Genomic DNA, 23,358 nt, shown 5'->3' with positions numbered 1-23,358 from the left:
CTCTGCTTTTAATACACACACATGACATGATGCACTGAAGGGAATTTGGACGTTCACTGCCTGAAAAATTAGGCCTTCTAGTTTCACTGCTGTCTGTGACAGGTGTAATGAAAGATGACTACAAACAACAGAGGATGCCATATAGTCCTTGTGATCCTTTTCTATTTATGTTGCTCAGTGTTATTTCCCAGCAAAAAAAAAAAACATTCTAAGGAACAGGGTTAACTTCAGGTCAGGGCCCTGGGTCAGAGTATGACCAAAAAGTTGATAGGACATGTGTACCCTCGCCGTCTCAGAGGTCGCCTGAAGTCACCATTTGATGCCTCGACTTTGACAGCTGTGGTGTTCAAACTTGTTTGTATCTCTGCATGGTGTAATTGCGTGGGTCACAGTCACTTTAAGAATGTAGTGTTTCTTGCATTTGGATTGACGTGTACTCTGTTCACAACAGCTAAAGTGAACTGGTGGTGAGACCAGTATCTATTGACTACATGTACTGTATGTCCTTCCCCCACATTCACTTGTCTGCTGTGTCTCATCCACGTGTAGTCTCCACTCAAGCCACTCAACAACGCTCCCGCTATCCTTGTCTCTGCTTGTGGCGCGGATGGGTCTTGCATATGACAAACAGGCGGCCCTTCCTCCTGACGAAATAGCAGTCCTTGCACCGCCGCTTCACGGATGATTTGGTCTTGAAAGAGTTTGTCATCTGGACCAGGGGCAATGGTGCCCTTAACAGCAGACTACGGAGGACGGAACCTTGTGAGCAAGTCAGGCATTTTGAGATGCCAGTCCCTCCCAGTTGGCTGTGCTGTACTGAGCTGAAGCTTGGATTGGCCAGCAGAGTGCCAGTGTGTACCGTTCGTTGGAACATTCTGCCCAACACAGGGGCGACCGATCTCAGTATCGACATGTTGAATCTTTTATCAATCTCTGGAAGAAAAACAAAAGAAAAACCTGTTAAGAAATGTGATTGATTTTTAGCTTGGTTGAGGGTCAAAAAAGTGTTCAAATGTAACATGTTATAGCGACAAACAGATTGAGTTCATTTGTAATGTTTCAGCATTGTACAATGCTCTGAGATTGATGCATTGGGAATTGACCACGTGCAAAAGTGCGTCAGTATGGCTGTTACCTGTAATTCAGTATTTGTCAAAAGTGCATGCATGCAGGTGCACTTTTTACCAATACTGAATATGCGTGCACTTTTTACCAATACTGAATGACAGGCAACAGCCGTACCATTGCACATTGTCAAAATTGATGCAAGCTAGTGAGGGCGCGATTTGCAGCATGTCGCTTTCGTGAACAATGGTAGCCGAAAGTCGTCCGAATTCAAGCCGAAATTACAAGATAACTAAACCTCTGAAGGTAATGAATTTAACGTATTAAGCAGTTGTAGACGGCATTGTGTGAGTATAAAGTGACAAAATAATTGTGATTTCAAATTGATTTTCGGCTCCCCTAGCAACGGGACCGTCCATGCACAGCACCCGATTTCACGAAACTCATCGTAACTTATGATGCATCGCAGCGCTGCGACGCATAGCATCCCTACGATGCGTTGCAACTGCGAAGCGTCCTGCGATTCATTTCACAAAACGCATTGTAAGTGTGATGCATCGTATACAGCAAATAGTCGTCTGATGCAGTGATAGTCAACAAAGAGTCGTCAGATCTCCGCTCCAAAACTTTTTACAACGTAAAACAAAATGGCGAACGTGTGATGCAGTTTTGACGGAAAACAAGCTCGCGCAGGAGTGATAGCTACTTTGGAATTTAAACTGCAATATTCCAGGCTAAGCAATAATTACTTCAATGCATTTTCCTTTTGCAACTTTACAGTTACACACACTGTCATGACTGTCTCGGTATATAGTCTCGTCTATGTAATTTTACAGCATAAAACTGGGTAAAAAATGGACGCTTCTTATTTCGCGATGACCATCACTCACGCCGTAGCTAGCGATGTGTTTAAAGCCGTTGTCAAGGAACTTACGATGCGTTCAACACATCACAAGTTTGGTGAAAATGGATTGTACAACGCGTCGCGAGTTGCTACGTTACACGTCGTATCTCAAGTTGCGACGCAGCGTACTCGTAGTGTTTCGTGAAATCGGGCCGACGGCATATTGGCAGTGTGTGGCCGTCTTGAGTACGGAGGTAGCCTAGCCCAGTAATGACAGCCATCAGGCCATGTACCAGACTGAAATACAAAATATAATTAATTAGGCCTAGGCCCCTATCATCAAACTAATAGTAATACAATTTAACTTTAAAAAAATCTCAAAAATTCATATAAAACATGGCATTACATCCAGACTGATGGATCCTGCTGAGTTATCGACGTAAACGTAAATAAACTTTGTCTTCTCAGGGTAGCATGTCAACTTCTGTTTTTGAACACCGCCAATGCGAATTGCACGCATACGCAGTGTACCCAGGGTTCGATCAACGTATTTATTGCGCAGTATGAAAACCTTGACAAGAAGCCTGACTGAATTTCACAGAATTTATCTAATTTTGAACTTTATTTAAGACCAAATAAATAACTTAAAACATCAAATAATGTGTTAATAAAAAATTTGAATTAGCTTAAGATTTACATAAAATAGTTTAAAAGTTAAACTTTGAAGACCACATGAGTTTTAACCAATTGTAGAAATAACTTTTTTAACGAGACTGAGCCAATTTCAAGATGGCGGCTTTCAGGTCCGTTTTCAGACTTTGTCTGCGACCACAATTTTGTCGTTTTCAAACTTTTCCGCGTCAGTTTTCGGCAAGTTCAAGATGCTTTGCTGTGACGGAAAAAGTAACACATACTGGGCAGGTATTATGACTTGAATTTGTTGCAGCTAAACTACGTTATTCTTCACCGATTCTTTTTTTTCCCCCGGATTACGCCTCCAGTTGTTTTCGAGAGTGGCCTCTAGATGGCGCTCTTTACAATTAAAAGTAAAGTAAAACTTATATTTTACAGTGAAGTAAACTAATTGTAACCTTTTTGATATTCGCAATGCATCTTTGCAAGCAGTATGGATGACAAACATACCAAGCAATTTGTGCACAAAACTATTGGGCTGTGAACCAGTTGACTTTCATTTGATTCCTCAAATAAATTTATTTAGTGATACTCACAAGTCACATGTTGTTGGCGATTGTGAAGTGAAGGGCCCCTGTTTTGTTTTGATCAAATATAGCTCTACTGAGTGGAGCGTTGAACTACGGTACCCTCCGTACAAACGCTCCACCGATTTGGCATACTTTGGTGACAGGTACATGGTCGTCATGACGGTATGCATTTTGTGCATGCCCTCGCGAGGATAAAAGGCCCAAAAAAAACTCATAAAGAGAATACAAATGAGAAAGAAAGTAACCCTGGATAGATCCACACATTCATGAAATTCCATAATACCCCTTAAATTGTTCCAAACAAATGTTAATTTTGAAAAAAGAAGAAAATAGACTGAACTTACCGCTCACAATTAAATGTGTCTGCCGAGTTGTACAGTCATTTCACTGACATGACTGATGCATAATTCATCTCGCGTGTGTGTGACGTCCCTATTGAAGAAAAACAAGTTGCACTTACTCAACGTCTGTTTCATGTAGTCATATGTGCCCTGCGCCGTCTGACAGTGTGGGTTTTTGGCGCGGGACACATATCAGTACATGAAACAGTCATTGATTAAGCACGACTTGTTTTTCTTCAATAGTGACGTCACACACGCGCGCGATGAATTATGCATCAGTCATGTCAGTGAAATGGACTGTACAACTCGGCAGACACATTTAATTGTGAGCGGTAAGTTCAGACTATTTTGTTCTTTTTTCAAAATTACCGGTTGTTTGGAACAATTTAAGGGGTCTTATGGAATGTCATGAATGTGTGGATCTATCCAGGGTTACTGTCTTTCTCATTTGAATTCTCTTTATGAGATTTTTGGGGCCTTTTGTAGTCGCGAGGGCATGCACAAAATGCATACCGTTATGACGACCGTGTACCTGTCACCAAAGTATGCCAAATCGGTGGAGCGTTTGTACGGAGGGTACCGTAGTTCAACGCTCCACTCAGTAGAGCTAGATCAAATAAGAGTCAAAAATGTTTTTTTTTATTGCTCAATAATCACCTTTACAATCAAAAGCAGCCTTTTCTCAATTCTAATGACACCCTTTTTGCAATTTTACAGATTATTGGTGTAGAAATCAGCGGGTGCCGGTCAACTCGGTCCGTGACTGACTCAGTCCGTAACCAACTCGGTCCGTGACCAAATTGGTTCGTGACCAACTCGGTCCACAACCAGCTCGGTCCCTATAGCATTTTCTTGTAAAAATGTAACAAGGCAAGGCGATCTCAAGCGCGTGTTGGTTTTTTTTGGATCTCCATACGCACTTTATAGTTTTTAATTTTATTGCCTCAATACAAATGTTACTTTTAATTTCCACTGAAGCTTACAGGGGTGCATAAGGCAGTTTGAAGACTGTTTTGGGGGTGAAATCTGAAGATTTTCATTGGGGGTACGAGTGAAAATGGCCAAAAAAATTTATTGGTGAACGCGATACGGCTATGATTCTCGGACCGAACTATCGTTAAAAAAGGGGATTCGTAGAGTCCTAGTTACTCGGACTACCTCATAACCATGCAGCAATCATTCACAAAGCTAATGATCGACTTGAAACAAGAACAAAAAAAACTTACAAATGAAAAATATTGATGAATTTAGTGGCTTGTCCACAAAAACCGTCCAGTTCCAACGGCTGTCGTCCATGTTGTGTGGTTTATTATGCAAATGCAATGCATCGAGTGATGACAATAAAAAAATCTGTGTGCGTGATGTGTGTGGGTACCGCACCGCTTTCAGGCGCCGCTAGTGGGTTCAATTTTCATCTGATGCGTTGTCTTGGAAAGCAAGACAATGACTGAATGACCATCACTGCGACATACCGTGAAAGCACAAAACTGCGAAGATTTGGCTTCAACTGAAAAATGTGTTACAAGAAAATTGCATTTTCATCAAGATGTCAGGCTGGCTTTCAGAAATTGAACACTTTTGAATTTTTGGAATCCGATGACCAGAACTTCAGAGTTCAGAAGTGGAGATATATATCACTTTTTTGAAGACAATACTGGTGCCTTTTTGTGAACAAAAATGCAGTACCTAATCTTATTTTTTTCCCCCCTTTATTTAGCCGTGGCACACTGTCCATGTTACACTGACCTATAAGCAAACACCGCATGACGTCAACTGTCCCTGACACAGCTCGATCTGCTCTTGCATGCTGTGTTCACTCGCAATGGATTTGCACAACGATATTTTCAATTTCAGTACTCAAAACATTGATCCGAAAGTAAACTATATATTTCCGTTGGCTCACAGACATCAGAATATCGTGAAAGTTTCTGAAATGAAGCTCAAATGTCTAATTTTGCTTGTTACCGACATTCAGTTAGATCCACAATCTCTTGCTGGCTTTCTGCCCGTATTTTCATCACAATTTCTACATGTATTTTGACATCGCAAACATTTACAAAATGGCCGATCGATTTTGAATCTCACACACAAAGTTTATCGGAGATTCCCGAATGAAAGTAAGGTCACGTGGTAGGTTTTTGACCAATCAGAATGCACAGAAACGGGGGGAAAAAGCAGTCTATACATGTACTTTTTGTCCGAGTCGAGAAAAGTCCACAAAATCGGGCCAAAGTGCAGATTACCCGGATGCGCACAGAGGTATACACACCACGAATGGAGCACCTCAGGCATTGCGTTGCATTTTCAGCGATATCTTCAGAACATATAGTCCGATTTCATTGATTTCTGGCTGGAATAACCTGAAGATATTAGGAATTATGATGGGTAAATTTCTTTTTTGTAACCTGTGTAGTTTTTCAAATTAGGTTTTGCCCTTCACCGACGTATAAACACTGTATACTCAGTGTGTTACCTCCCGAGTGAAAGTTGGAAAAAATCACTTGGGTGGGACTAGAACCCACGACCTCCTGCTTTCTAGTGCAGATGTCTTACCACTCGGCCACCGAGCTAATGGGATCAGTTGGCTGGTTTGAATCTGATGTACATAAATAACAGCGGGTACCGCATTAACTATTCATAAGATGGATTTTTGCGTCGGGGTGATGTAAATCAAATTAAGTAACACACTGAGTATACAGTGTTTATACGTCGGTGAAGGGCAAAACATAATTTGATTTACATCACCCCGACGCAAAATTCCATCTTATGAATGTGTAGTTTTTAAGTTACGATTTTATAAAGTTGGTCGTCATGTTGAGGTCCGTTGTTTTTGTCCACGGGGAAAAGTCACAGGACTAAAAGAGCCTATATAAAGGGCCAAAAAGGAAGAGAGGCCTGTCACTACACAATCGCATGAAATAGCCTATAATTATTTTATAAATCATTTTTTAATGCTCATCAGAATGAAGAAAAGTCACAGGAAATTCCTTTTTTAGATACAAGGTTCACGACACATGGATATATGCATGCCAGTATTGGCCACTATCCCCCATGTTTGTCATCCATGCCCAGGATGCAATGCGAATTTCTGGATGTCAAAAACGTTGGTACATGTACTGTACTAATTCTGGTACATGTATTAAAGATCCATATATTCAATTAATTTTATATTCATATACATGTAACTCAATCAATTTAGGACAGAGAAACTTTTGTATTCTAAAGAAAACGCTTTCTTCACGATTCCCCATAGACTTCGTTCACAGCCACCAAAGTGGTATCAAAAACGCTGTAATTTTTCCAAACTTTGTAAGGCAACCAATATCATTTTTTTATACATCACTAGACCCTAGAAACATTCTACATAAATATTTTTTGTGTGCATTGCTTGTCTGAATCCATTGTGTGGCCACTGTGGCATGAGGTTTCACTTGTTGCTCTTCATCATACTTTACGTTGTAAGGTGCTTTTTTTGTTTCCAAAAGTTCATCTCAACTCATTATCTTTACTTTCTCACCTGCAGGCCTTCGATGAGGGAGACTACAGAAAACTGAGATACGTTGACAGGGAAAAGGAGGTGAGTTAAAGGGAATGTATAATGTTTGTTTTTGCTGCAATTTTCAGAAATAAATGGATTTGGATGATTAGTATGTTACAGCAAATATTGTTAAAATGACTTGATTCACGTTTTGGGCTTGTGGATGCTGAAAACAACAACAAAACTAATCATGTTCTTGTAGTCTGGTTCCCTGACCCCACTTAAGATGAAACGGAGCGATTTATAGACTTTTGGGAATTGTAAGGTCCGAGAGTCAGTCTAGCAGGCTTGTACCCCTTCACAGGTGTATAATCAATTGCAAAGAAAACGCGGAATAACTAATTATGAAAATTTAGGAGCAGTTTTTGAAGAAAAAAAACCCGTTTTCTCCAACGCTGGTCGGCCGACCAGCGTTGGAAAAATACAATTTTTCTTGAAAATGACAGCACACCAGTAGCCACGATTTTACAGGATGCTGAGACTGCCATTCCCTAACAATCCAGTAAGGTATTTCGTGATAATTTGATCATTTTGTTTTGTGATGTTTGCACATGTTGTATCTTCCCTTAAGGGTGGCATTCAGGCACCGTCTTGCAAATTAATTTATTTATTGATTTAAACCATTCCTGAAGCCTTCTCAACTTCTCTGGGTAACCAGTGGTTTGATTTCACCCTCGATGTTAGCATTTTAAAATTTTCAGTCAGGATTTAGCGTGTGAAGAGTCGCAAATACAAGCCCTGTAAATAGCTATTGTAACAGAAGAATTGCCTCTCTGATTTTGCTGACAGTATGAAGTTGTGGAACTAAAATGTGTAACCCTAACCCCTAGGCCGTCTGGCTAGGATGCAACCTCAATCCTGCAAAATCCTCCAATTGCCACCAAGAAAGAATTGGATTCAGCTTCATCCCTCCAAAATCATCCATTATTTTTTCTTGAATTTAGTCTGTGGAGGGTGACCACTGCCTCAATCCTCCAAAATCCTCTGGCAATTACTGCTATGGTTTGAGGCAGAGCGAATGGCATTTAGAAACAGGGCCGATGAAATACGAGAAAAACACAGGGCTGATTTATGCATGGCTGAACATAACCAATGCAGGATATGGCCTACTGGCTTGACATAATGCATTCTCCAAAAAAAGTGATACATCTTTGCCATTCATCTTCAATCCTAAAATCATGCAAAACCGGCAGGAGGATTTTGGAGGATTGAGGAGGGTTAGGGTTGAATCAAACTTATCTGTATTGTTTTACCAATAAGCCCAAATTGGTTTGTTAGGCCAAAAAAAATAAATAAGTCGGTCTCTGGTCAGCGCGCGTGTCAATTTTAATCATGCGCGTCAATCTTTTTTTTTCCAAAATGTTCCGCGGTAGCTCCAACAGCGCCCTCTATTTCCGCACCTCCTCAATTTTTTTTACCAAAGAGCACTAGGAATGGGAAATTGCACCAAGGCAAATGATCGAAAGCACCAAGGCAAATTATGGAGGACACCAATGTACATGAGGACACCAAAAAAGCAAAATAGTACCCACCTTGTCTGTACAATCCAAGATTAAAGAAAAGAAAAAAAATGAAAAAAAAAAATAAAAAACGCGTGGCCGCGTCAATTCCGGAACTTTGGTCTGACCAGAGACCGAATATTTTTTTTTTTTTGGCCTTAATACAATTGTCAGCTTCCAAAATGCCCTTAACCCATGGTTAAAATTACTCTTCATTTGCTCTCAGTCATGGCTAATCTCATAGCCTTTCGGGAAATCAAAACAGTATTCTCTTCAAAGTTATCTTCATGCACTCAAATCTACACACCCACAAGGGCGGATCCAGGGGGGGGCCAAAGGGGGCCATGGCCCCCCCCAAAACGAAACCAATTTTTTTTTTTTTTTAATGTGACATCGCAATAAAGGCAGGCAATGAGTACACCACCATCTTTTCCTCAAAAAAATTGGTTAAAGTTGTCAGAAATTGCCTCAGATCGCACCACAGAGCATCTAGAATCCAAAAAATTTTCGGGGCCCTGACGGGCCCCGAACCCCACGCCGTAATTTTTTAGACCCACTTTTTTGGGGGGACCAAAATTTTTTTTTGGCCCCCCCAAAATTGTGTTCTGGATCCGCCCTTGCACACCCATACATGTTCACTTTACGGAATAGTCAATTGCCTTAATTTAACAGAATTAAAACAATGTGTTTTGACATTCAAGCTGACAGATTGGATCACTGTCTTAAGGGGTGCCATTTTTGGCTGATATTTTAGCTCGCTGTGTGCAAAGAGTCAAAAAAATGTTTTAGTGAAATGGATGAGAGGGATGATATTCCACAAGGGACAGTGTGTACAGTGTTATTATTTGTATACTTTATTGATTTTTTATTCTAGCTAAATGAGAAATTTGCCATTGATCTTGTTGATGAAGAGCCACCCAAGGAGGTTGAGGCAACCAGTGTCTGGTGCGATGGAGGCGACCCGTCAACTGGTCATCCCAGAGTCTACATCAACCTAGTGAGTACTGTGTTTATGGCATCGTGCGATCTTCCTCTTAAGTCCTCCTGGAAATTAGCCATCTGAACTGCTTTTGGTCAAAAATAACTTGGTGTCGTTGTGACACACTGAAGGCAAAATAAAATCATATTGCTTTTCATGAATTTTGTTCGTTTTCCAATTATAACACCACACAAAATCCAAAGACGAATGTTCAAAACCTAACCTGTTGAACTTGCAGCTCAGGGGATATTACATTTTAGGGAAAACATTGAAAAGCCATGCACTACCTTTTGATTACGAAACACAGTTTTAGCTATAGCACTGATCCTATATGCCTATCATTGTCACACAGTGAGGGAAAAATAGCATACAAGTAAAGCATGTAGGGTTGTTGGCATAGGCCAAAGGCCACCTAAAATGTGACGTAAGGAAAGAATAAGGTTTATACTATAAAAAATGCTTCACTCTGGCACTTGCACTGGTTCTTTTCATTCCCACAGCATATTTGATTGCAAAATTGCAAGAGGAATGTCAGTTCAATGTGGGATCCGTTGATATATCAATATTACTCGATTACTCGATTTACATGTGATATCGAAATATGGACGGCAGAAATATTATTGTTTTTGACGTGAGAGAGTTGTTGAGAGTCATGTTTGGTATTACCTAACATACAGGATTACATGGACATACAGAACATACATGGACCAGAGTTGTAACGAGTCACTGATTTTTGTGACTCGAGTCCAGTCGAGTCATTAGGTCAAGAAGGTCGAGTCAAGTCGAGTCGAGTCAAATAGTTAGCTCGAGTCAATTCGAGTCACGAATATTTGAACACTATATACTAAAATTGATTGGAGCGGGGTTTGAACCTGCGACCACCAGAAATACCGTACCGGTGCTCTACCAACTGAGCTATCCAGCCCTATGTTGGCAGTTCCCCCATTTCGTCAATGATGTAGTTCGGCTGTATTATTGAATGCTTCTAGTTGTTTCTCGTCTTTGATTTGTGTACATTTGCATGTACACAAATTACTATATAATCTACTCTATAATGTTTTACCTTGTGTTAATAGCTTAGAAATTCATGAAAGACAGCAACTTAGTTTTAAAAAGTATACTATCGTCTGTTCTGAAAAGGTTTTTTTTTACTGAAAGTGTGACAAGTGTGTTATTTGTGTTTATTTAATTGTTTGTGTTGTCTTTGTATTTTTTTTCAGGATATACCAGGCCCCCATGCTTGCGGCTACTGTGGTTTGCGATATGTCCACAAGGCACACTGACAACCAGTATTTGTTTTTTGTTTTTTAGCACACCTGTATACATAATTCAGGACAATTTGTCACAATAACATGCCAACCTTTTTTGTGAAAACATGATTCATTTGTAGTGATGATAATAGGAATTATTTAAAAGAAATGTGGCCATAGTTTAGTGGTATACTTGTTTACTCTTTCTAAAGAAAACAAAAGAGGGTTTTGTTTTCAACTTTTGCACCACTGAGAAAAGTTTACCATCCATTTGTCGATGCATGCAAGAGTTTAGAGTGTGTCGGATATAAAATAAAGAAGTTTGAATGCTTTGAAGTGACAAATCTTCAAGTAGGTGTGTTTTTCAATGTGAAAAAAACCCTAAAATGTATGCCCATTTCCATTTCTCATTTGAAGGGCTGGCGGGATGATCACAGTTATTTCTGAACACACATGTTTGGTACAGACGTTCTGACTGGCATATATAACCAATTACATAAATTGAAACAACAATTTCAAATTCCTATAAAGAAAAACTCACTTGGAAAGCCAATAACCATAATAGCAGTGTTACTCTTTATGTACATATGAAAATAAAGTGTTAATGTTTATCTGCAATTGGTGGTTTTATGTTGTTTTATTCATATTTCTACTCTGATATCATTACTGTTTCCTATTTCTGCGATTTTTTTATGCGTGTATGTAATTTGTCACAACTACATGTATAAATTTGGTGTACATGGTCCAGTAGTGCGTCTGTAGTTAATTGTACCATGCCTGTTATCCTTTATGATCACGGTACCAAACATGCCATTTAAAAGAATGCATATTTATTTGGCGCAACGGCGGATACAGAGGGAGAGGCCAACATGGGCCACGGCCCCCACAAAAAACGAACCCAATTTTTTTTTAAAGTGATGTCGCAAAAAAGGCAGCCGCTGCACACATCACCATCTTTTCCTCAAAAAAATTTGGTTAAAGTGGTCAGAAATTGCCTCAGATCGCACCACAGAGCATCTAGAATTCCAAAAAATTCCCAGGCTCCGAACCCCACGCCGTTAATTTTTGGACCCACTTTTGGGAACCACAATCCCCCCCCCCCATTGTGTTCTGGATCCGCCCTTGATCTGGCAGTGCTCTTATGGCCTAACCATTGCAGGGGCGGGTCTATCTTCAAGGGGGGGGGGGCGCTTGAGTATAAGAAGAACGCCCTGCCCGCTAGGGGGTCCCATTTTACTATTTTCATAACATTAGTTGGCGGCTCTAGGTCCGCTATTGCATTGCTGTTAGTTTATTTTAACAAGTCTTGTGAGGCAGATACAAATTACAAACACTTCCACTGGGTTCAGCAGGGTAAATGCGACAAATTCTCACAAGAGCCGTCGGCTAAATGTAAAAGGGGTCTAAATCAACATTTTGACAAATAATGGTCTCCCACTCCATTTGCCCAAACTTTCCCCTTTGTTCACTCTACTTGAGTGAAATGTCAGTTATTCTTTTGCGCTTGTAAACAACATGGCAATTTCCGCAAAGCCGAAGGCAGGCTGGTTGCTGCGGCAACGGCAAAGTGCACTCCCACAAGCGTGTACAGCTGCGTGTTTTGCTGAAGGCCTAAACTAGGACCTTTCCCCTACCCCTGTGACCCTGAACGCATGGGGCCCTCCCGCAACTGAAACCCAACATTGCACTATACAGTTACTGTACAGTAGTATATGTAGCATGGTGAATGAACCGTTCCACTATACAGATATAAACGCATTATCGGCTTTGCCAATGTTGATAGCTTGTACAATTGTACAGAGGCAACACAAAGAGAATTCCGAGCAACAGAAAACCAGGGCGAACAAAAGAAGATACCTCCAGCCCGGTAAACTTAGCAGGTTATTGTTAACCTAATCGATGGGTGTTTTTTGTCTGGTTTCCTTGGTCTCCACGGGTTGCGGACCAGAGGTCGACCAATAATGTTTTGTTGCCAACAAACGTGGTTCGGGCATTGAGAACTGGAGCCTGAAATACGCCGTTCCGGACTGAACTTGTGTTGTATTGTGGTATTTTACGGTCGGTCTATATTCCTGACATTTGGGTACACAAATCACGGCTGCTGCTTCTCTGAGTAACTGAAATTTGGTAAGTATTTCATTACTGAATGTGAGTGTATCTGTTATGTATTATCAGTGCAAAGTAATTCGTGTTGGCAGATTTTCGCACCCCAGCTGTGAAATTGATAACTTTTTGAGTGTGAAGTCCAAATTCCCAAACTGTTTATGTTTGATAACTTGTTTACGTTTGAATCAATCTGTGTATTGTTAATTTGTAACGAGAAGCCATTTTTTTACTTTCAAGTTCGTTATCAAGTTACATAGATTTGCTGTTATTTAAAATAGTTCAATTTTTCAATGAAACACACAATGAGAATTTGAAAGTATGTTTGCAGTAACTGTTCCATCAACATGATTTTGTCCCAAATTTTCTCACAATATTTTCATGAACAAATTACATTGTACACACGTTTTTTTCATCCATCCATGTTTCCAGTCGGCAACATCAACCATTCATCTTTCTTTCCATGTTAGTTAAACTTTAGTTTGGAACTCAGTATCGACGAAACTATTCTGTCAATGGCCTTTGCAGAATGACGGAGTACAGCGTAAGTAGTACGCCGTTGTTGGGCCCGCCCAAACAGCACCAAAGGAAAAACGCTGCAATTACTCACTCAACCAAATTAACCCTGTATGGTGTCTGACGATTTTGCCCTTCATTTTAATACATGCATGACCAAAAAAACCACACACACAATTTAAGGTGTCTTCAGAGGTTTTACGATGCTACATATAGTTTCTACCAAAATAAATCTTGAAAAGTGATAGTTAAAAGCACACGGGATCATTTGCATTTCACACATTATGTTCGTTTCCAATAACACCTTTCCAAATCATAACCTGTTGAAGTTTCAGCTCAGTGGTTTTTTATTACACTTTTCGAGAGAACAGTGAAAATCCATGCACAACCGATCACGAAACACCACATTTCGTCTGTTGAGTGGTCGTCGGAAATCACAACATTTTATGATTTCGTCTAAAATAACGGCAGACTAGGAGGGAATAATAATTATTCCACGGGGTGTTAAGTATACGATCTTTAATCCAAGTTAGCTTTTTGATTGTAATTCGTTAGGTTATTCTCGGGATAAATGCAAAATGATCCTCTGTCTGTGCTTTTACCACGGGCAAAATCGTCAATTTGGACTTTCTGGATGGGCACTTAATGTCTGCATGTCATACTGCTGTGCAAGAATTATTGGAAGAAACAATATACACGACTCCTTGCATCATGTCTGGTCCTCATCATTTCACTCACGTCACGGTCACTGGAATGCTTCATGTAAACCACGCTGGAGAAATCATGCATGACGAGTTTTTCATTCAAAAGTCACATTTTTATCGTCATTAATCTCAAAGATTTGCCCTTCGTATTTAGCCGGGGTACTTTATCGTGGTTCCGGCGTTGCCGGGTTCCGACGTACGGACCGGTTACTGTAATACCAGCAAGCTCGGTAGACCAGCTAAAAGCTGAGGTCGTTGCTTTTAGTCCTGCCGGAGAGCCTTTTAGTCCTGCCGGAGAGAGAGGGCAACATTTTTCACTATACACTGCAATACACTGAAGGGCAAATCTTTGTAATCATGCCACACATTGCATCTCCCTATATCTTCATGCGTTCTATTTGAAATGAATTACATGTTCTGCATAAGCCACTACGCACTCGCACTTCAGCATTGCACGGTGTTATGATGAAAACCTAAAGCCTATGCATTTTATTTATTTTTTTTAGATTTTTCTTAAATATTGAACATTCCGCACTTTGTGGTTTAGTGCGCGGAGGCTATTGACAAGCTACTAGTACTAGACTTCAAACGTTATTAAACTTGTAAAATATTTTATTTAGGCTTCTCCTTAATGTGGCCTCATTTGAGTCAATATAGTGGTCTTTCGCTCGAGACCTCTTTTACGGACGCGAATATGTTACAGTAGCATTCGTGATAATATATGTGCGATATAGTTTTTTTTACATGAATTATAATTTATATTCGTTTCAAAATTCACAAAACCAGCCATACATCATACATGTATATCATCCTTTAGTCCCTTTGGTAGCCAAAATAATACATGTAGTTAGACTTTGACATTCATAATAACATTGGTCCATGTTTTAATGGTGAAAAGGAACCTTTTCTTCATTCTCTCTTTTTTCCACCGTGCTAACTCGCAGTACGAATATGACGTCAATCAAATTGCTAATAAAAACACGGACATCGTTAACAATTTTCGAGCGAAGTCCGTGCTGCAGTTTTTTTTTCGGTGTAATTTATCAGGCTGAACACTTATTAGGAAAAATTATCGAATGTAATAAGGGTGTAGCGTAGCACTCATCAGTGTTTGATACAACTGATAATGTAATAACCAACGGATAACGTATCATCAACCGATAATGTCACAACTATTGACAGATCTGTACGTTATCACTAACCGAAAATGTAACAAAATTTTACCGATAGTGTAGTAGAATGTACTGCACGATCAGTCAATATTTGTTACATTATCTACCCGATTGTAACAAAAGTTGACTGACTAAATTTACTGGGCGGGGATCTTGAATTAGCTGAATGGAAACCTCAGTTTCTTTTGCAGTTCGGCTCCAGGATTCAACTTCAGGAACTTAGCCACCTATAGTAGGCCTATATTTGTTCAAATTTACAAACATGTCAGCTTCATTCTAGAAGGAGAAATTCAGTCAGAGCCTGGCCACAAGTCGATCCAAAATGATGAAAATATAATTTGTTGGTTGCTTTCAACCGCTTTGCATACCGTGCATGCCGTCATGTTCATTGGACAGGGATATTTGGTATTAATGCCCACAATTGATGTTGTTGCATGCATGTTTTGTGAAAAAAAATGTGAAATAAGCTTTTTAACTTGTAATTGTATTGTTATAGCATGTGTATGGTAGGTCATGAAAGTTTGTTTGCATTAATTTTTTTTCTTCGGGTTCATGGTGCATGGGTCACTCACGTTGATAATTTGTTTGCTAAATTCATAAAGAACATTTATTTATTTATGTTTTTTAGTAACTGCATGCATGTTGGCCAGATGTTTGAAAAATGAATTTAGTCATTGTGATAGAAAGTTCCTCTTATCGTTCTACATGTTAATCAATGAACAAAATGAATTTGTGCTTGGACCTTTTTATTTTTATTTTTTTTAGTTCCTGTTCAGTTAGTCTGTCTAATTTCCCAGAGAAGTCACATTTTTTGAGTTATACATGTATATGAATGTTTTGGAATAAAAAAACCCAGGAATTTTGAGAATTTGAACAAAGATTTTTATGATAATTCAACCGACCTTAATTTTAACAAAATGCATTATTGAACAGTTCTTGAATAAAACTATGTAAACGTTTTCCTTATTTTCTGGCAGCATTGGATGGAGACGTTGTATGGCTGGGCGCCGGCTGCAATGAAGCCAAAAGCACTGGTAATTAAGTGTTGTTGTTTTGTTGTTGTTTTGTTGTTGTTTTTTTCGGGGGGGGGATGTTTTTTTCCCCTAAAAAGTCCCAACTTATATAGAAAGATGCAACTTGATACAATGTGTATAACTTTTATGGTTGTTTAAAAACAATAATCTAATCCATACATTAAGCTTCTTTTTTTGCCAACTCCTTTTATTTGTTGTGGCAGGTTTCTTGAATGCATTTCTGTTCAAAAGGAAGTCCTTGAGTCACTTTTGTTTTTCTTAACTTAAAGTTATTCAGTTTTGAATTACCATGCAGGATAAATAGGGCTAAGTAAAAAAAAAAATTCTTGTCCCCACCCACTTTTTTTTCCAGGCCACCTCCTTTGTGTTTTTTGTTTAATTCATAGATGTGCAATATGTTTTGCACACATTTTGTCAATATTTTGTCTTTTTATTTGTTTCCAACAACATTGTAGCTATGTAGAATTAGTCCACTGTGAAGAAACCATCCACTATCTTGAAAAATCTGCCATCTTGGGAAAAAAGGGAAGAAAAACAAGCACCCGCCTCCGTCATTTTTTCAGAAAGGCTGGACCAGAAACTGATTTTTTTTTTACTCAGCCTAATAAATGAATAGATAAATTAAATACAGTATGAATATAATTGAATTTTATTATACTTGCAATTTTATATTTGTTTTGCAGGGGACCTATGTTCACAGCAGCGGTTTCCAAGGCCTCTCAAATATTGGCATGGTGGTATGTTTACCTCGCTCTCAGAAGAACTTGAAAAAAACTATTGCTTTTATATTTTAAACTATCACTTTTATTTAAAGGGAATATACAACATTTGCAAACATCGAAAAACAAAACTACCAAGTTTTTGCGAAATACCTTAATAGGATGTTGGTAATTGACAGTCTAAAGCATCCTGTAAAATTATGGCACCTGGTATACTGTCATTTTCAAGAAAAGTGGTATTTTTGTATCAATTTCCAACGCTGATCGGCCGATCAGCGTTGGAAACAACTGGCTTTTTTTTCAAATACTGGCCCCAATTGACCATGATTGCACTTGTTGTAATCGATTACAAACCTATGAACGGGTACGAGCCAGCTAGACTGGTTCCCTGACCTTACAATTCCCCAATGTATGTAAACTGCTCTGTTTCCTCTTATATGGAGTCAGGGAACCAGACTACAGGAAAATAATCGTTTTTCTTGGTTTTTATAGCATTTTCGAACCCAAAACCTCCAAAAAGTCAGTGTAACTATATTTGCTTTATATTTCCAACCCCCCAATTCCATCCATTTCTGGAAATTACAGCAAAAGCAAATGATGTATATTCCCTTTAAAGCGAATGTACAACATTTGCTTTTGCTGCAATTTTCAGAAATAAATGGATTTGGAGGATTAGTAGGCCTATGTTATATAATATTGTTAAACTGACTTGTTTCATGTTTTGGGCTTGTATAGATGCTGGAAAAATCAAGACAACCTATCATATTCTTGTAGTCTGGTTCCCTGACCCCACTTAAGATGAAACGAAGCAATTAATACACTTTGGGAAATTGTAAGGTCAGAGAATCAGTCTAGCAGGCTTGTACCCCTTCACAGGTGTGTGTTCAATTGCAAAGAAAAGTCAGAATAACTAAATATGAAAAACAGTTTTTGAAAAACAGCCAGTTTTCTCCAACGCTGGTCGGCCGACCAGCGTTGGAAAAATACAGTTTTTCTTGAAAATGTCAGCCCACCAGGAGCCATGATTTTAAAGGATGCTTTAGACTGTCAGTCCCTAACAATTCAGTAAGGTATTTTGTGGTAATTTGATCATTTCGTTTTTTGATGTTTGCAAATGTTGTATTTTCCCTTTAAAGGTAATATGCAACATTTGCTTTTGCTGTAATTTTCAGAAATGGTTTGATTTTAGGGTTAGTATTTTATAGCAAATATTGTTACTCTGACCTGCTTAAAGTTTTGTGTTCATAGATGCTGGAAAAAAAACACGCAGACTAGCTGGCTTGCACCCGTCCACGGATATGTAAGCGATTGCAAACAAAATGTGGACTTACTAAATTTGGTAAATTGGGGGCAGTATTTGAAAAAAAGTCAGTTTTCCCCCAACACTGGTTGGCCAACCATCGTTAGAAATTGATACAACAAATTTCACTTTTCTTGAAAATTGTACCAATAATAATCGGTAGTTTTGTTTTTTAATGTTTGCAAATGTTGTATATTACCTTTTATGCCATTTTGTTATTTTGCTTGGGGGAAGGAAGGGGATTTTTTTTGTATTTCTTATAATCTTTTTTTATTTCTCAGAAGAATTTAATTGATTTATTGTAAGTTGTTGTCAAGTTCTATATTGTTGCACATTTTTACATGTGTGCCTGCTGATAATTGTGCCAGAAAGTACATGTATTTGCAGTTTTGAAAAGTATACATGTACTGTTGAATTTTGACTTATTATTGAGATAATTGATCTAATATATCTTTGTTTGTTGTTTGGTTGTTTGTTTATACCCAGGTTCGAGATCTTCAGACAGGGAACATTGTTCACTTAGAGTCACAGGCTACGGGTGGTCTGCTAAGAGTGAACAGTGTGTCTGGTAGAATAGACTTTGGCGGCATCTTTGGCAAGCAATGTAAGCAGAAGGGGGATGGGGGACAAGACCCCCAGCCCCCCCCCCCCACCTTTTGTATTTATTTTTTCACTTTAATTGCCTATCCACTTTTCGATATTATGCTAGCCTACAGAGATGAACGGACTGCAAATATGTCAAATGTTATATGGGTCATTCGAAAAATTTGGGGTCCACTCTTTTTCCTGTCCTTGTTACATATCTGACGTCTTTGATTTTATCATTCTGCATGCACTCTTTAATGCAGTCATCCTCCCAGAGTGATTATGGCTAACAAGTTACCTAGTACCCAACAACTGAAACAGCTTTTTCAGCACAAAAAGTTGCCAGAATTGTGGACCTTTGGCTGTTGTAAATTTTCTTATCTTTGGTGTTGTTTCAGTACGTGACAGTAGGGCATTGAGCAAAATTTTCTCGCAAAATGTTTTCAATGAGCATTTGGGTTCACAATTCGAACATAAAACCCCTCAACTGAACAGTGTCTTCCTAAGATGATACCACAATAATAGCACCCTCATTTGTCCTGAAAAGCATGGAAAATTTTTGAATGTTTAAAGAAGTGAAATTTTCAATAAGATTTACCAAAAAGGGATGTCAAGTTGCTTTCATACATTTAAAGGGAATATACATCATTTGCTTATGCTGTAATTTTCAGAAGTGGATGGATTTGGGGGGTCGGTAATATATAGCAAATATTGTTACACTGACTTTTTTTACGTTTTGGGTTCTTCGTAGATGCTATAAAACCAAGGAAAGCAATCATTTTCCTGTAGTCTGATTCCCTGACTCCATTTAAAATGAAACGGAGCAATTTATTGAAGTTAGAGAATTGTAAGGTCATGGAACCAGTCTAGATGGCTTTTACCCGTTCACAGGTGTGTAATCGATTGCAAACAAAACCAGACTAACTAAATATGGTCAACTGGGGCCAGTATTTGAAGAAAAAAAACAGTTTTTTTCCAACGCTGGTCGGCCGACCAACGTTGGAAATGGATACAAAAATAGCACTTTTCTTGAAAATGACAGTATACCAGGTGCCATGATTTTACAGGATGCTTTAGATTGCCATCCACTAACAGTCCAGCAAGGTATTTCAAAATAATTTGGTAGTTTTATTTCTTAATGTTTGCAAATGTCGTATTTTCCCTTTAAGAGGGGTAGAAAGTTGCGCAAAATATGTTCTCATGTAAAATTCATGTGATGGGCCATAAGGAAAAGCGAGTAGAGCACAGCACTATAACCATTACCCATCTGAACTATACACTATCCTCTTGAAAAACACAAAAATTAATGCGTGTCACAGTTTTGTATCTTGACTTGCATCTTTTTTTGTCAATGTTTCAGCTCAATTTATTGTCCAAAGATACTTGGGTGATGTGGTCACATTGAGGTGCGTCGCCAACACCAAGAATTTTCTTGTTCTTCGGAATGGCACTCTCTACGCAAACGTAAGTGACATGTAATTGACAAAATAGTGCTGTTCGGAATGAGGCTTGTGTACCAATTATATTAGAAATAAATCAATTAAATATTACCCATCCAATAATGTACCCTCCCCATCCAGAAACAACAGTATAAGTGGAAGAAGAACATTTCTTTGACAAACATGATAATACAGGGTGTTTAAAAAACAAGACCTCTCATAGCATCCTCAGTTTCACAGCTTTAAAAAAAACACAAGTCCAATTTCTATAAATATGTAGAGAGTACAGTCCATTAGCTTTCATTAGCTTTTCAACAACGAATATTTTTTTCCAATCGGGTAAATATTTTCTGAGTTATGGCCAATTGAAAGAAAATTTTGTCCATGGCAACTGATATTTTGACTGCCACAATAGGAACACTGACTGCCACCATAAGAACACGGACTGAAACCTGCATTTGTGAAAAAAATGGGCCACCAAGTATAGAGGGCAGAGACAGAGCAACAAAGTAAACATCTAAGAAGTTAACAAATCAGAACTATCATTCATTTCAAAAGGATAAAAGACCATTGTTGCAAAATATAAAACATAAAATGAACAAAGTAAATAAAGAAAGATTAAAACAGTAAAAGAAGTACAACTAATACCCAAAATCCATTACATTCCTAATAACTCAATGATAATGGAGACCGTGGACAGATTGGAAATTGGCACATATTTTGAATTGGCCATAACTTAGTAAATATTTAATATGGAAGACTTTTGCATTGTTTAAAAGCTACTGGACTTAACTCTCTAAATATGTATAGATATTTGCGATGTATTTTCTAAAAAGCTGTAAAATAGAAAGACGCTTTGAGGGTTCGGCTTTTTTGGAGACACCCTGTAGGAGCGGTGTCATGCCCTAAGATTGAAAAATTTGGAACAAATACAATCCTTTCAACAAGTCTTCATACATGGTTAAAAGAAAGTAAGATATCATATGCATAATATTTTTGACCATTCTGTTTTCTTTTTAGGGAAAGGGCGACCCGCTCTGCCGATTTCGTTTTCATCTCTGTGAAGGCCAGTACATGAAGTTTGAGTCCGTCCATAACGCAAACCGCTTCATGTCGGTTCACAGGAAATACGGAGGAGACGAGGATGTGCGATCGTTACGGACTAAGAGTGTCATGTCCTCCGGGGAAAGGGGAACGCAGGGTATCTTCAAAGTCGTTCTCGTGGTGAGTTTCATTTTCATCTTTCATTTTACCTCTATAACTACCCAGTTAGGAGCCTTCAAAAATCCTCCAAAATCTTTTGTCGTACAGAAAGCGAAATTGTCTGGACTGATAGTCAAGGGGAATGAATTTGCGAGGGATGAGATTGGAGGAAAATGAAAAATCCACAAAATAATCAGCAGAGGGTTTGAAGGTTGCTGAGGGCCCCAGATCAAAGTAGGGTCTATGGTATGTTTTTATGTGCCTATCACTGTTAAAACTCCTGGGTCAAAATTGACCCACAATCTGCGTCTATATCTGCACAACCCTTTTCCGGGTCAAAATTTACACTTTTCTGGTCAAAATTAACTTTTTCCGGGTCAAAAATGACATTTTTTTTAATCCTTTTGACCTAGAAAAGCGTCATTTTTTTTACCCTGATGGGACTGTGCAGATATAGACTCACATAGGGTCAATTTGACCCCGAAGTTTTTACGATGTAAAGGGTGAGGCATCCCTTAACATATAGATATTTTGTTCTATATAAACTTTTTAAAACTATAAACACCTTAATGGTAATGCCAAGTCCCCCGTTCCCCCCCCCCCCCCCCATGCACTGGAACATATTATACAGTGTATTGCAAGTAAGTACATGTACATGATTTGTTGCATGAAAAAAATGACTAACTACATACTATTCTTGGCTTTTCATTCATATAGGGACACATGAGTCAAAGTTTTGCAACATAGTCTAAGTACAGCCACCACTCAACCAGAGGGGACCAGAGATCTTAACCTTCCTGATGAGCTATCCTGTTTTCTTCCTTGGTTGCCCAAAGCTCGAAGTGCACATCATATGCTCAAGTGCTAAAACAGAAATGGTCACTGCGGTATGCGTTGTGGTTTTAATGCACTCGAACTGAAGAAAGGATGATGCTGACACGACAAACTTCAAACAAACATGGGCCAAAGGATGAAAAAGTTTGTCCCCTGCTTGTTCAACACCATGCAAATAAAACAGAAAAGACTCCACATTTGTATGGAGTCCAAACTGCTCCCCGTAACCTGTAAATTGTGTACAAAGACAAAGAGTGTCACATGGGAGTTTTCCAAACTTTGGCTTCACCCTCAGCTTCGGCTTCATCATTGGCTCAGGTCATTTTAAAACTTTTTTTTTTCATGTCAAAACTCCAAACCTGACTGAAATACTCTAAAGTTTGGTTCATAGTATTGAATTGGTATTCCTGACGCAAAACATCAACCTGTCTAGAGCCAGGGTCCCCAAGTTAGGGGCCTAACAAATTAACTGAAGGCAACGCTGCAGACGAAGCCACTGTTTGGAAAATCCCCTAATCCTTTTCCTTGATTTAAAGATATAGTCCATCATTGTAATTTGTGCATTTTGTTCGTTTGAAGCAACAAAAGTGTTCAAAGTCTAATGAAGGATACTGAACAACTAACCTGATGAAGTTTCAGCTAAGCTTCAGCTGTATATTCCGAGAAAAACAGCATTCTAGGATCTCAATTTCAAATCAAAAGTTACTTAATCATGTTTTGAATTGTTTTGAATTGCAGCTATACGCGACGTCGGGCACTGATCCGACGAATTATAGCAACCGCGCGCGCGTGTGCGTCGTGCCAATGCTTGCGCGCGCTTCGCCGAATAACAAAACGAACTACTAATTTAAGTTTTCCTACGGTGTGTCTTAAGACGCACCGTTGGAAAGGCCTTCTTTCGTTGATTACTTCAAAATGACAGCTTCCCAGAAAGAATAATTTCACAGGGAGTTTAGTTCCCTTACTATCTTTCAACCAAGTTTGTTTTTCAAGAATAATTACGCCAGTTA

General features: G+C 38.8%; 2 protein-coding genes and 1 long non-coding RNA gene across 4 annotated transcripts; 2 read left to right on the top strand and 1 right to left on the bottom strand.

Annotated features, from left to right (window-relative positions):
- Positions 1-600: 600 nt before the first annotated feature.
- LOC119744843 lies at positions 601-2,520 on the bottom strand. The gene is made up of 2 exons (XR_005273596.1): positions 2,316-2,520; positions 601-957 (listed from the first exon to the last, which is right to left on the bottom strand). It is a non-coding gene; the product is annotated as an uncharacterized LOC119744843 (long non-coding RNA).
- A 154-nt stretch (positions 2,521-2,674) lies between these two features.
- Positions 2,675-11,083, top strand: LOC119744839 (NADH dehydrogenase [ubiquinone] iron-sulfur protein 6, mitochondrial-like). Its single transcript, XM_038221008.1, has 4 exons — positions 2,675-2,830; positions 6,997-7,050; positions 9,385-9,507; positions 10,710-11,083. Exons 1-4 carry the CDS (start codon positions 2,699-2,701, stop codon positions 10,770-10,772), a joined length of 372 nt encoding a protein of 123 aa, XP_038076936.1. The 5' UTR covers positions 2,675-2,698; the 3' UTR covers positions 10,773-11,083.
- A 1,393-nt stretch (positions 11,084-12,476) lies between these two features.
- On the top strand, positions 12,477-22,948 carry LOC119744825. Of its 2 annotated transcripts, XM_038220987.1 has the most exons (8): positions 12,477-12,866; positions 13,313-13,386; positions 16,212-16,268; positions 16,952-17,005; positions 18,774-18,891; positions 20,233-20,336; positions 21,332-21,535; positions 22,232-22,948. In XM_038220987.1, the coding sequence occupies exons 2-8, from the start codon at positions 13,372-13,374 to the stop codon at positions 22,259-22,261; spliced, it is 582 nt and encodes a 193-aa protein (XP_038076915.1). In that variant the 5' UTR covers positions 12,477-12,866; positions 13,313-13,371; the 3' UTR covers positions 22,262-22,948. The 2 variants fall into 2 exon arrangements, with proteins under 2 accessions (XP_038076915.1, XP_038076923.1); XM_038220995.1 differs by lacking the exon at positions 13,313-13,386 and having other exon boundaries at positions 12,478-12,866.
- Positions 22,949-23,358: the final 410 nt, after the last annotated feature.

Source organism: Patiria miniata, unplaced genomic scaffold (genome assembly GCF_015706575.1).
Source record: "Patiria miniata isolate m_02_andy unplaced genomic scaffold, ASM1570657v1 HiC_scaffold_12, whole genome shotgun sequence".
NCBI lineage: Eukaryota > Metazoa > Echinodermata > Asteroidea > Valvatida > Asterinidae > Patiria > Patiria miniata.
This window is presented reverse-complemented; position numbering and strand designations above follow the sequence as displayed.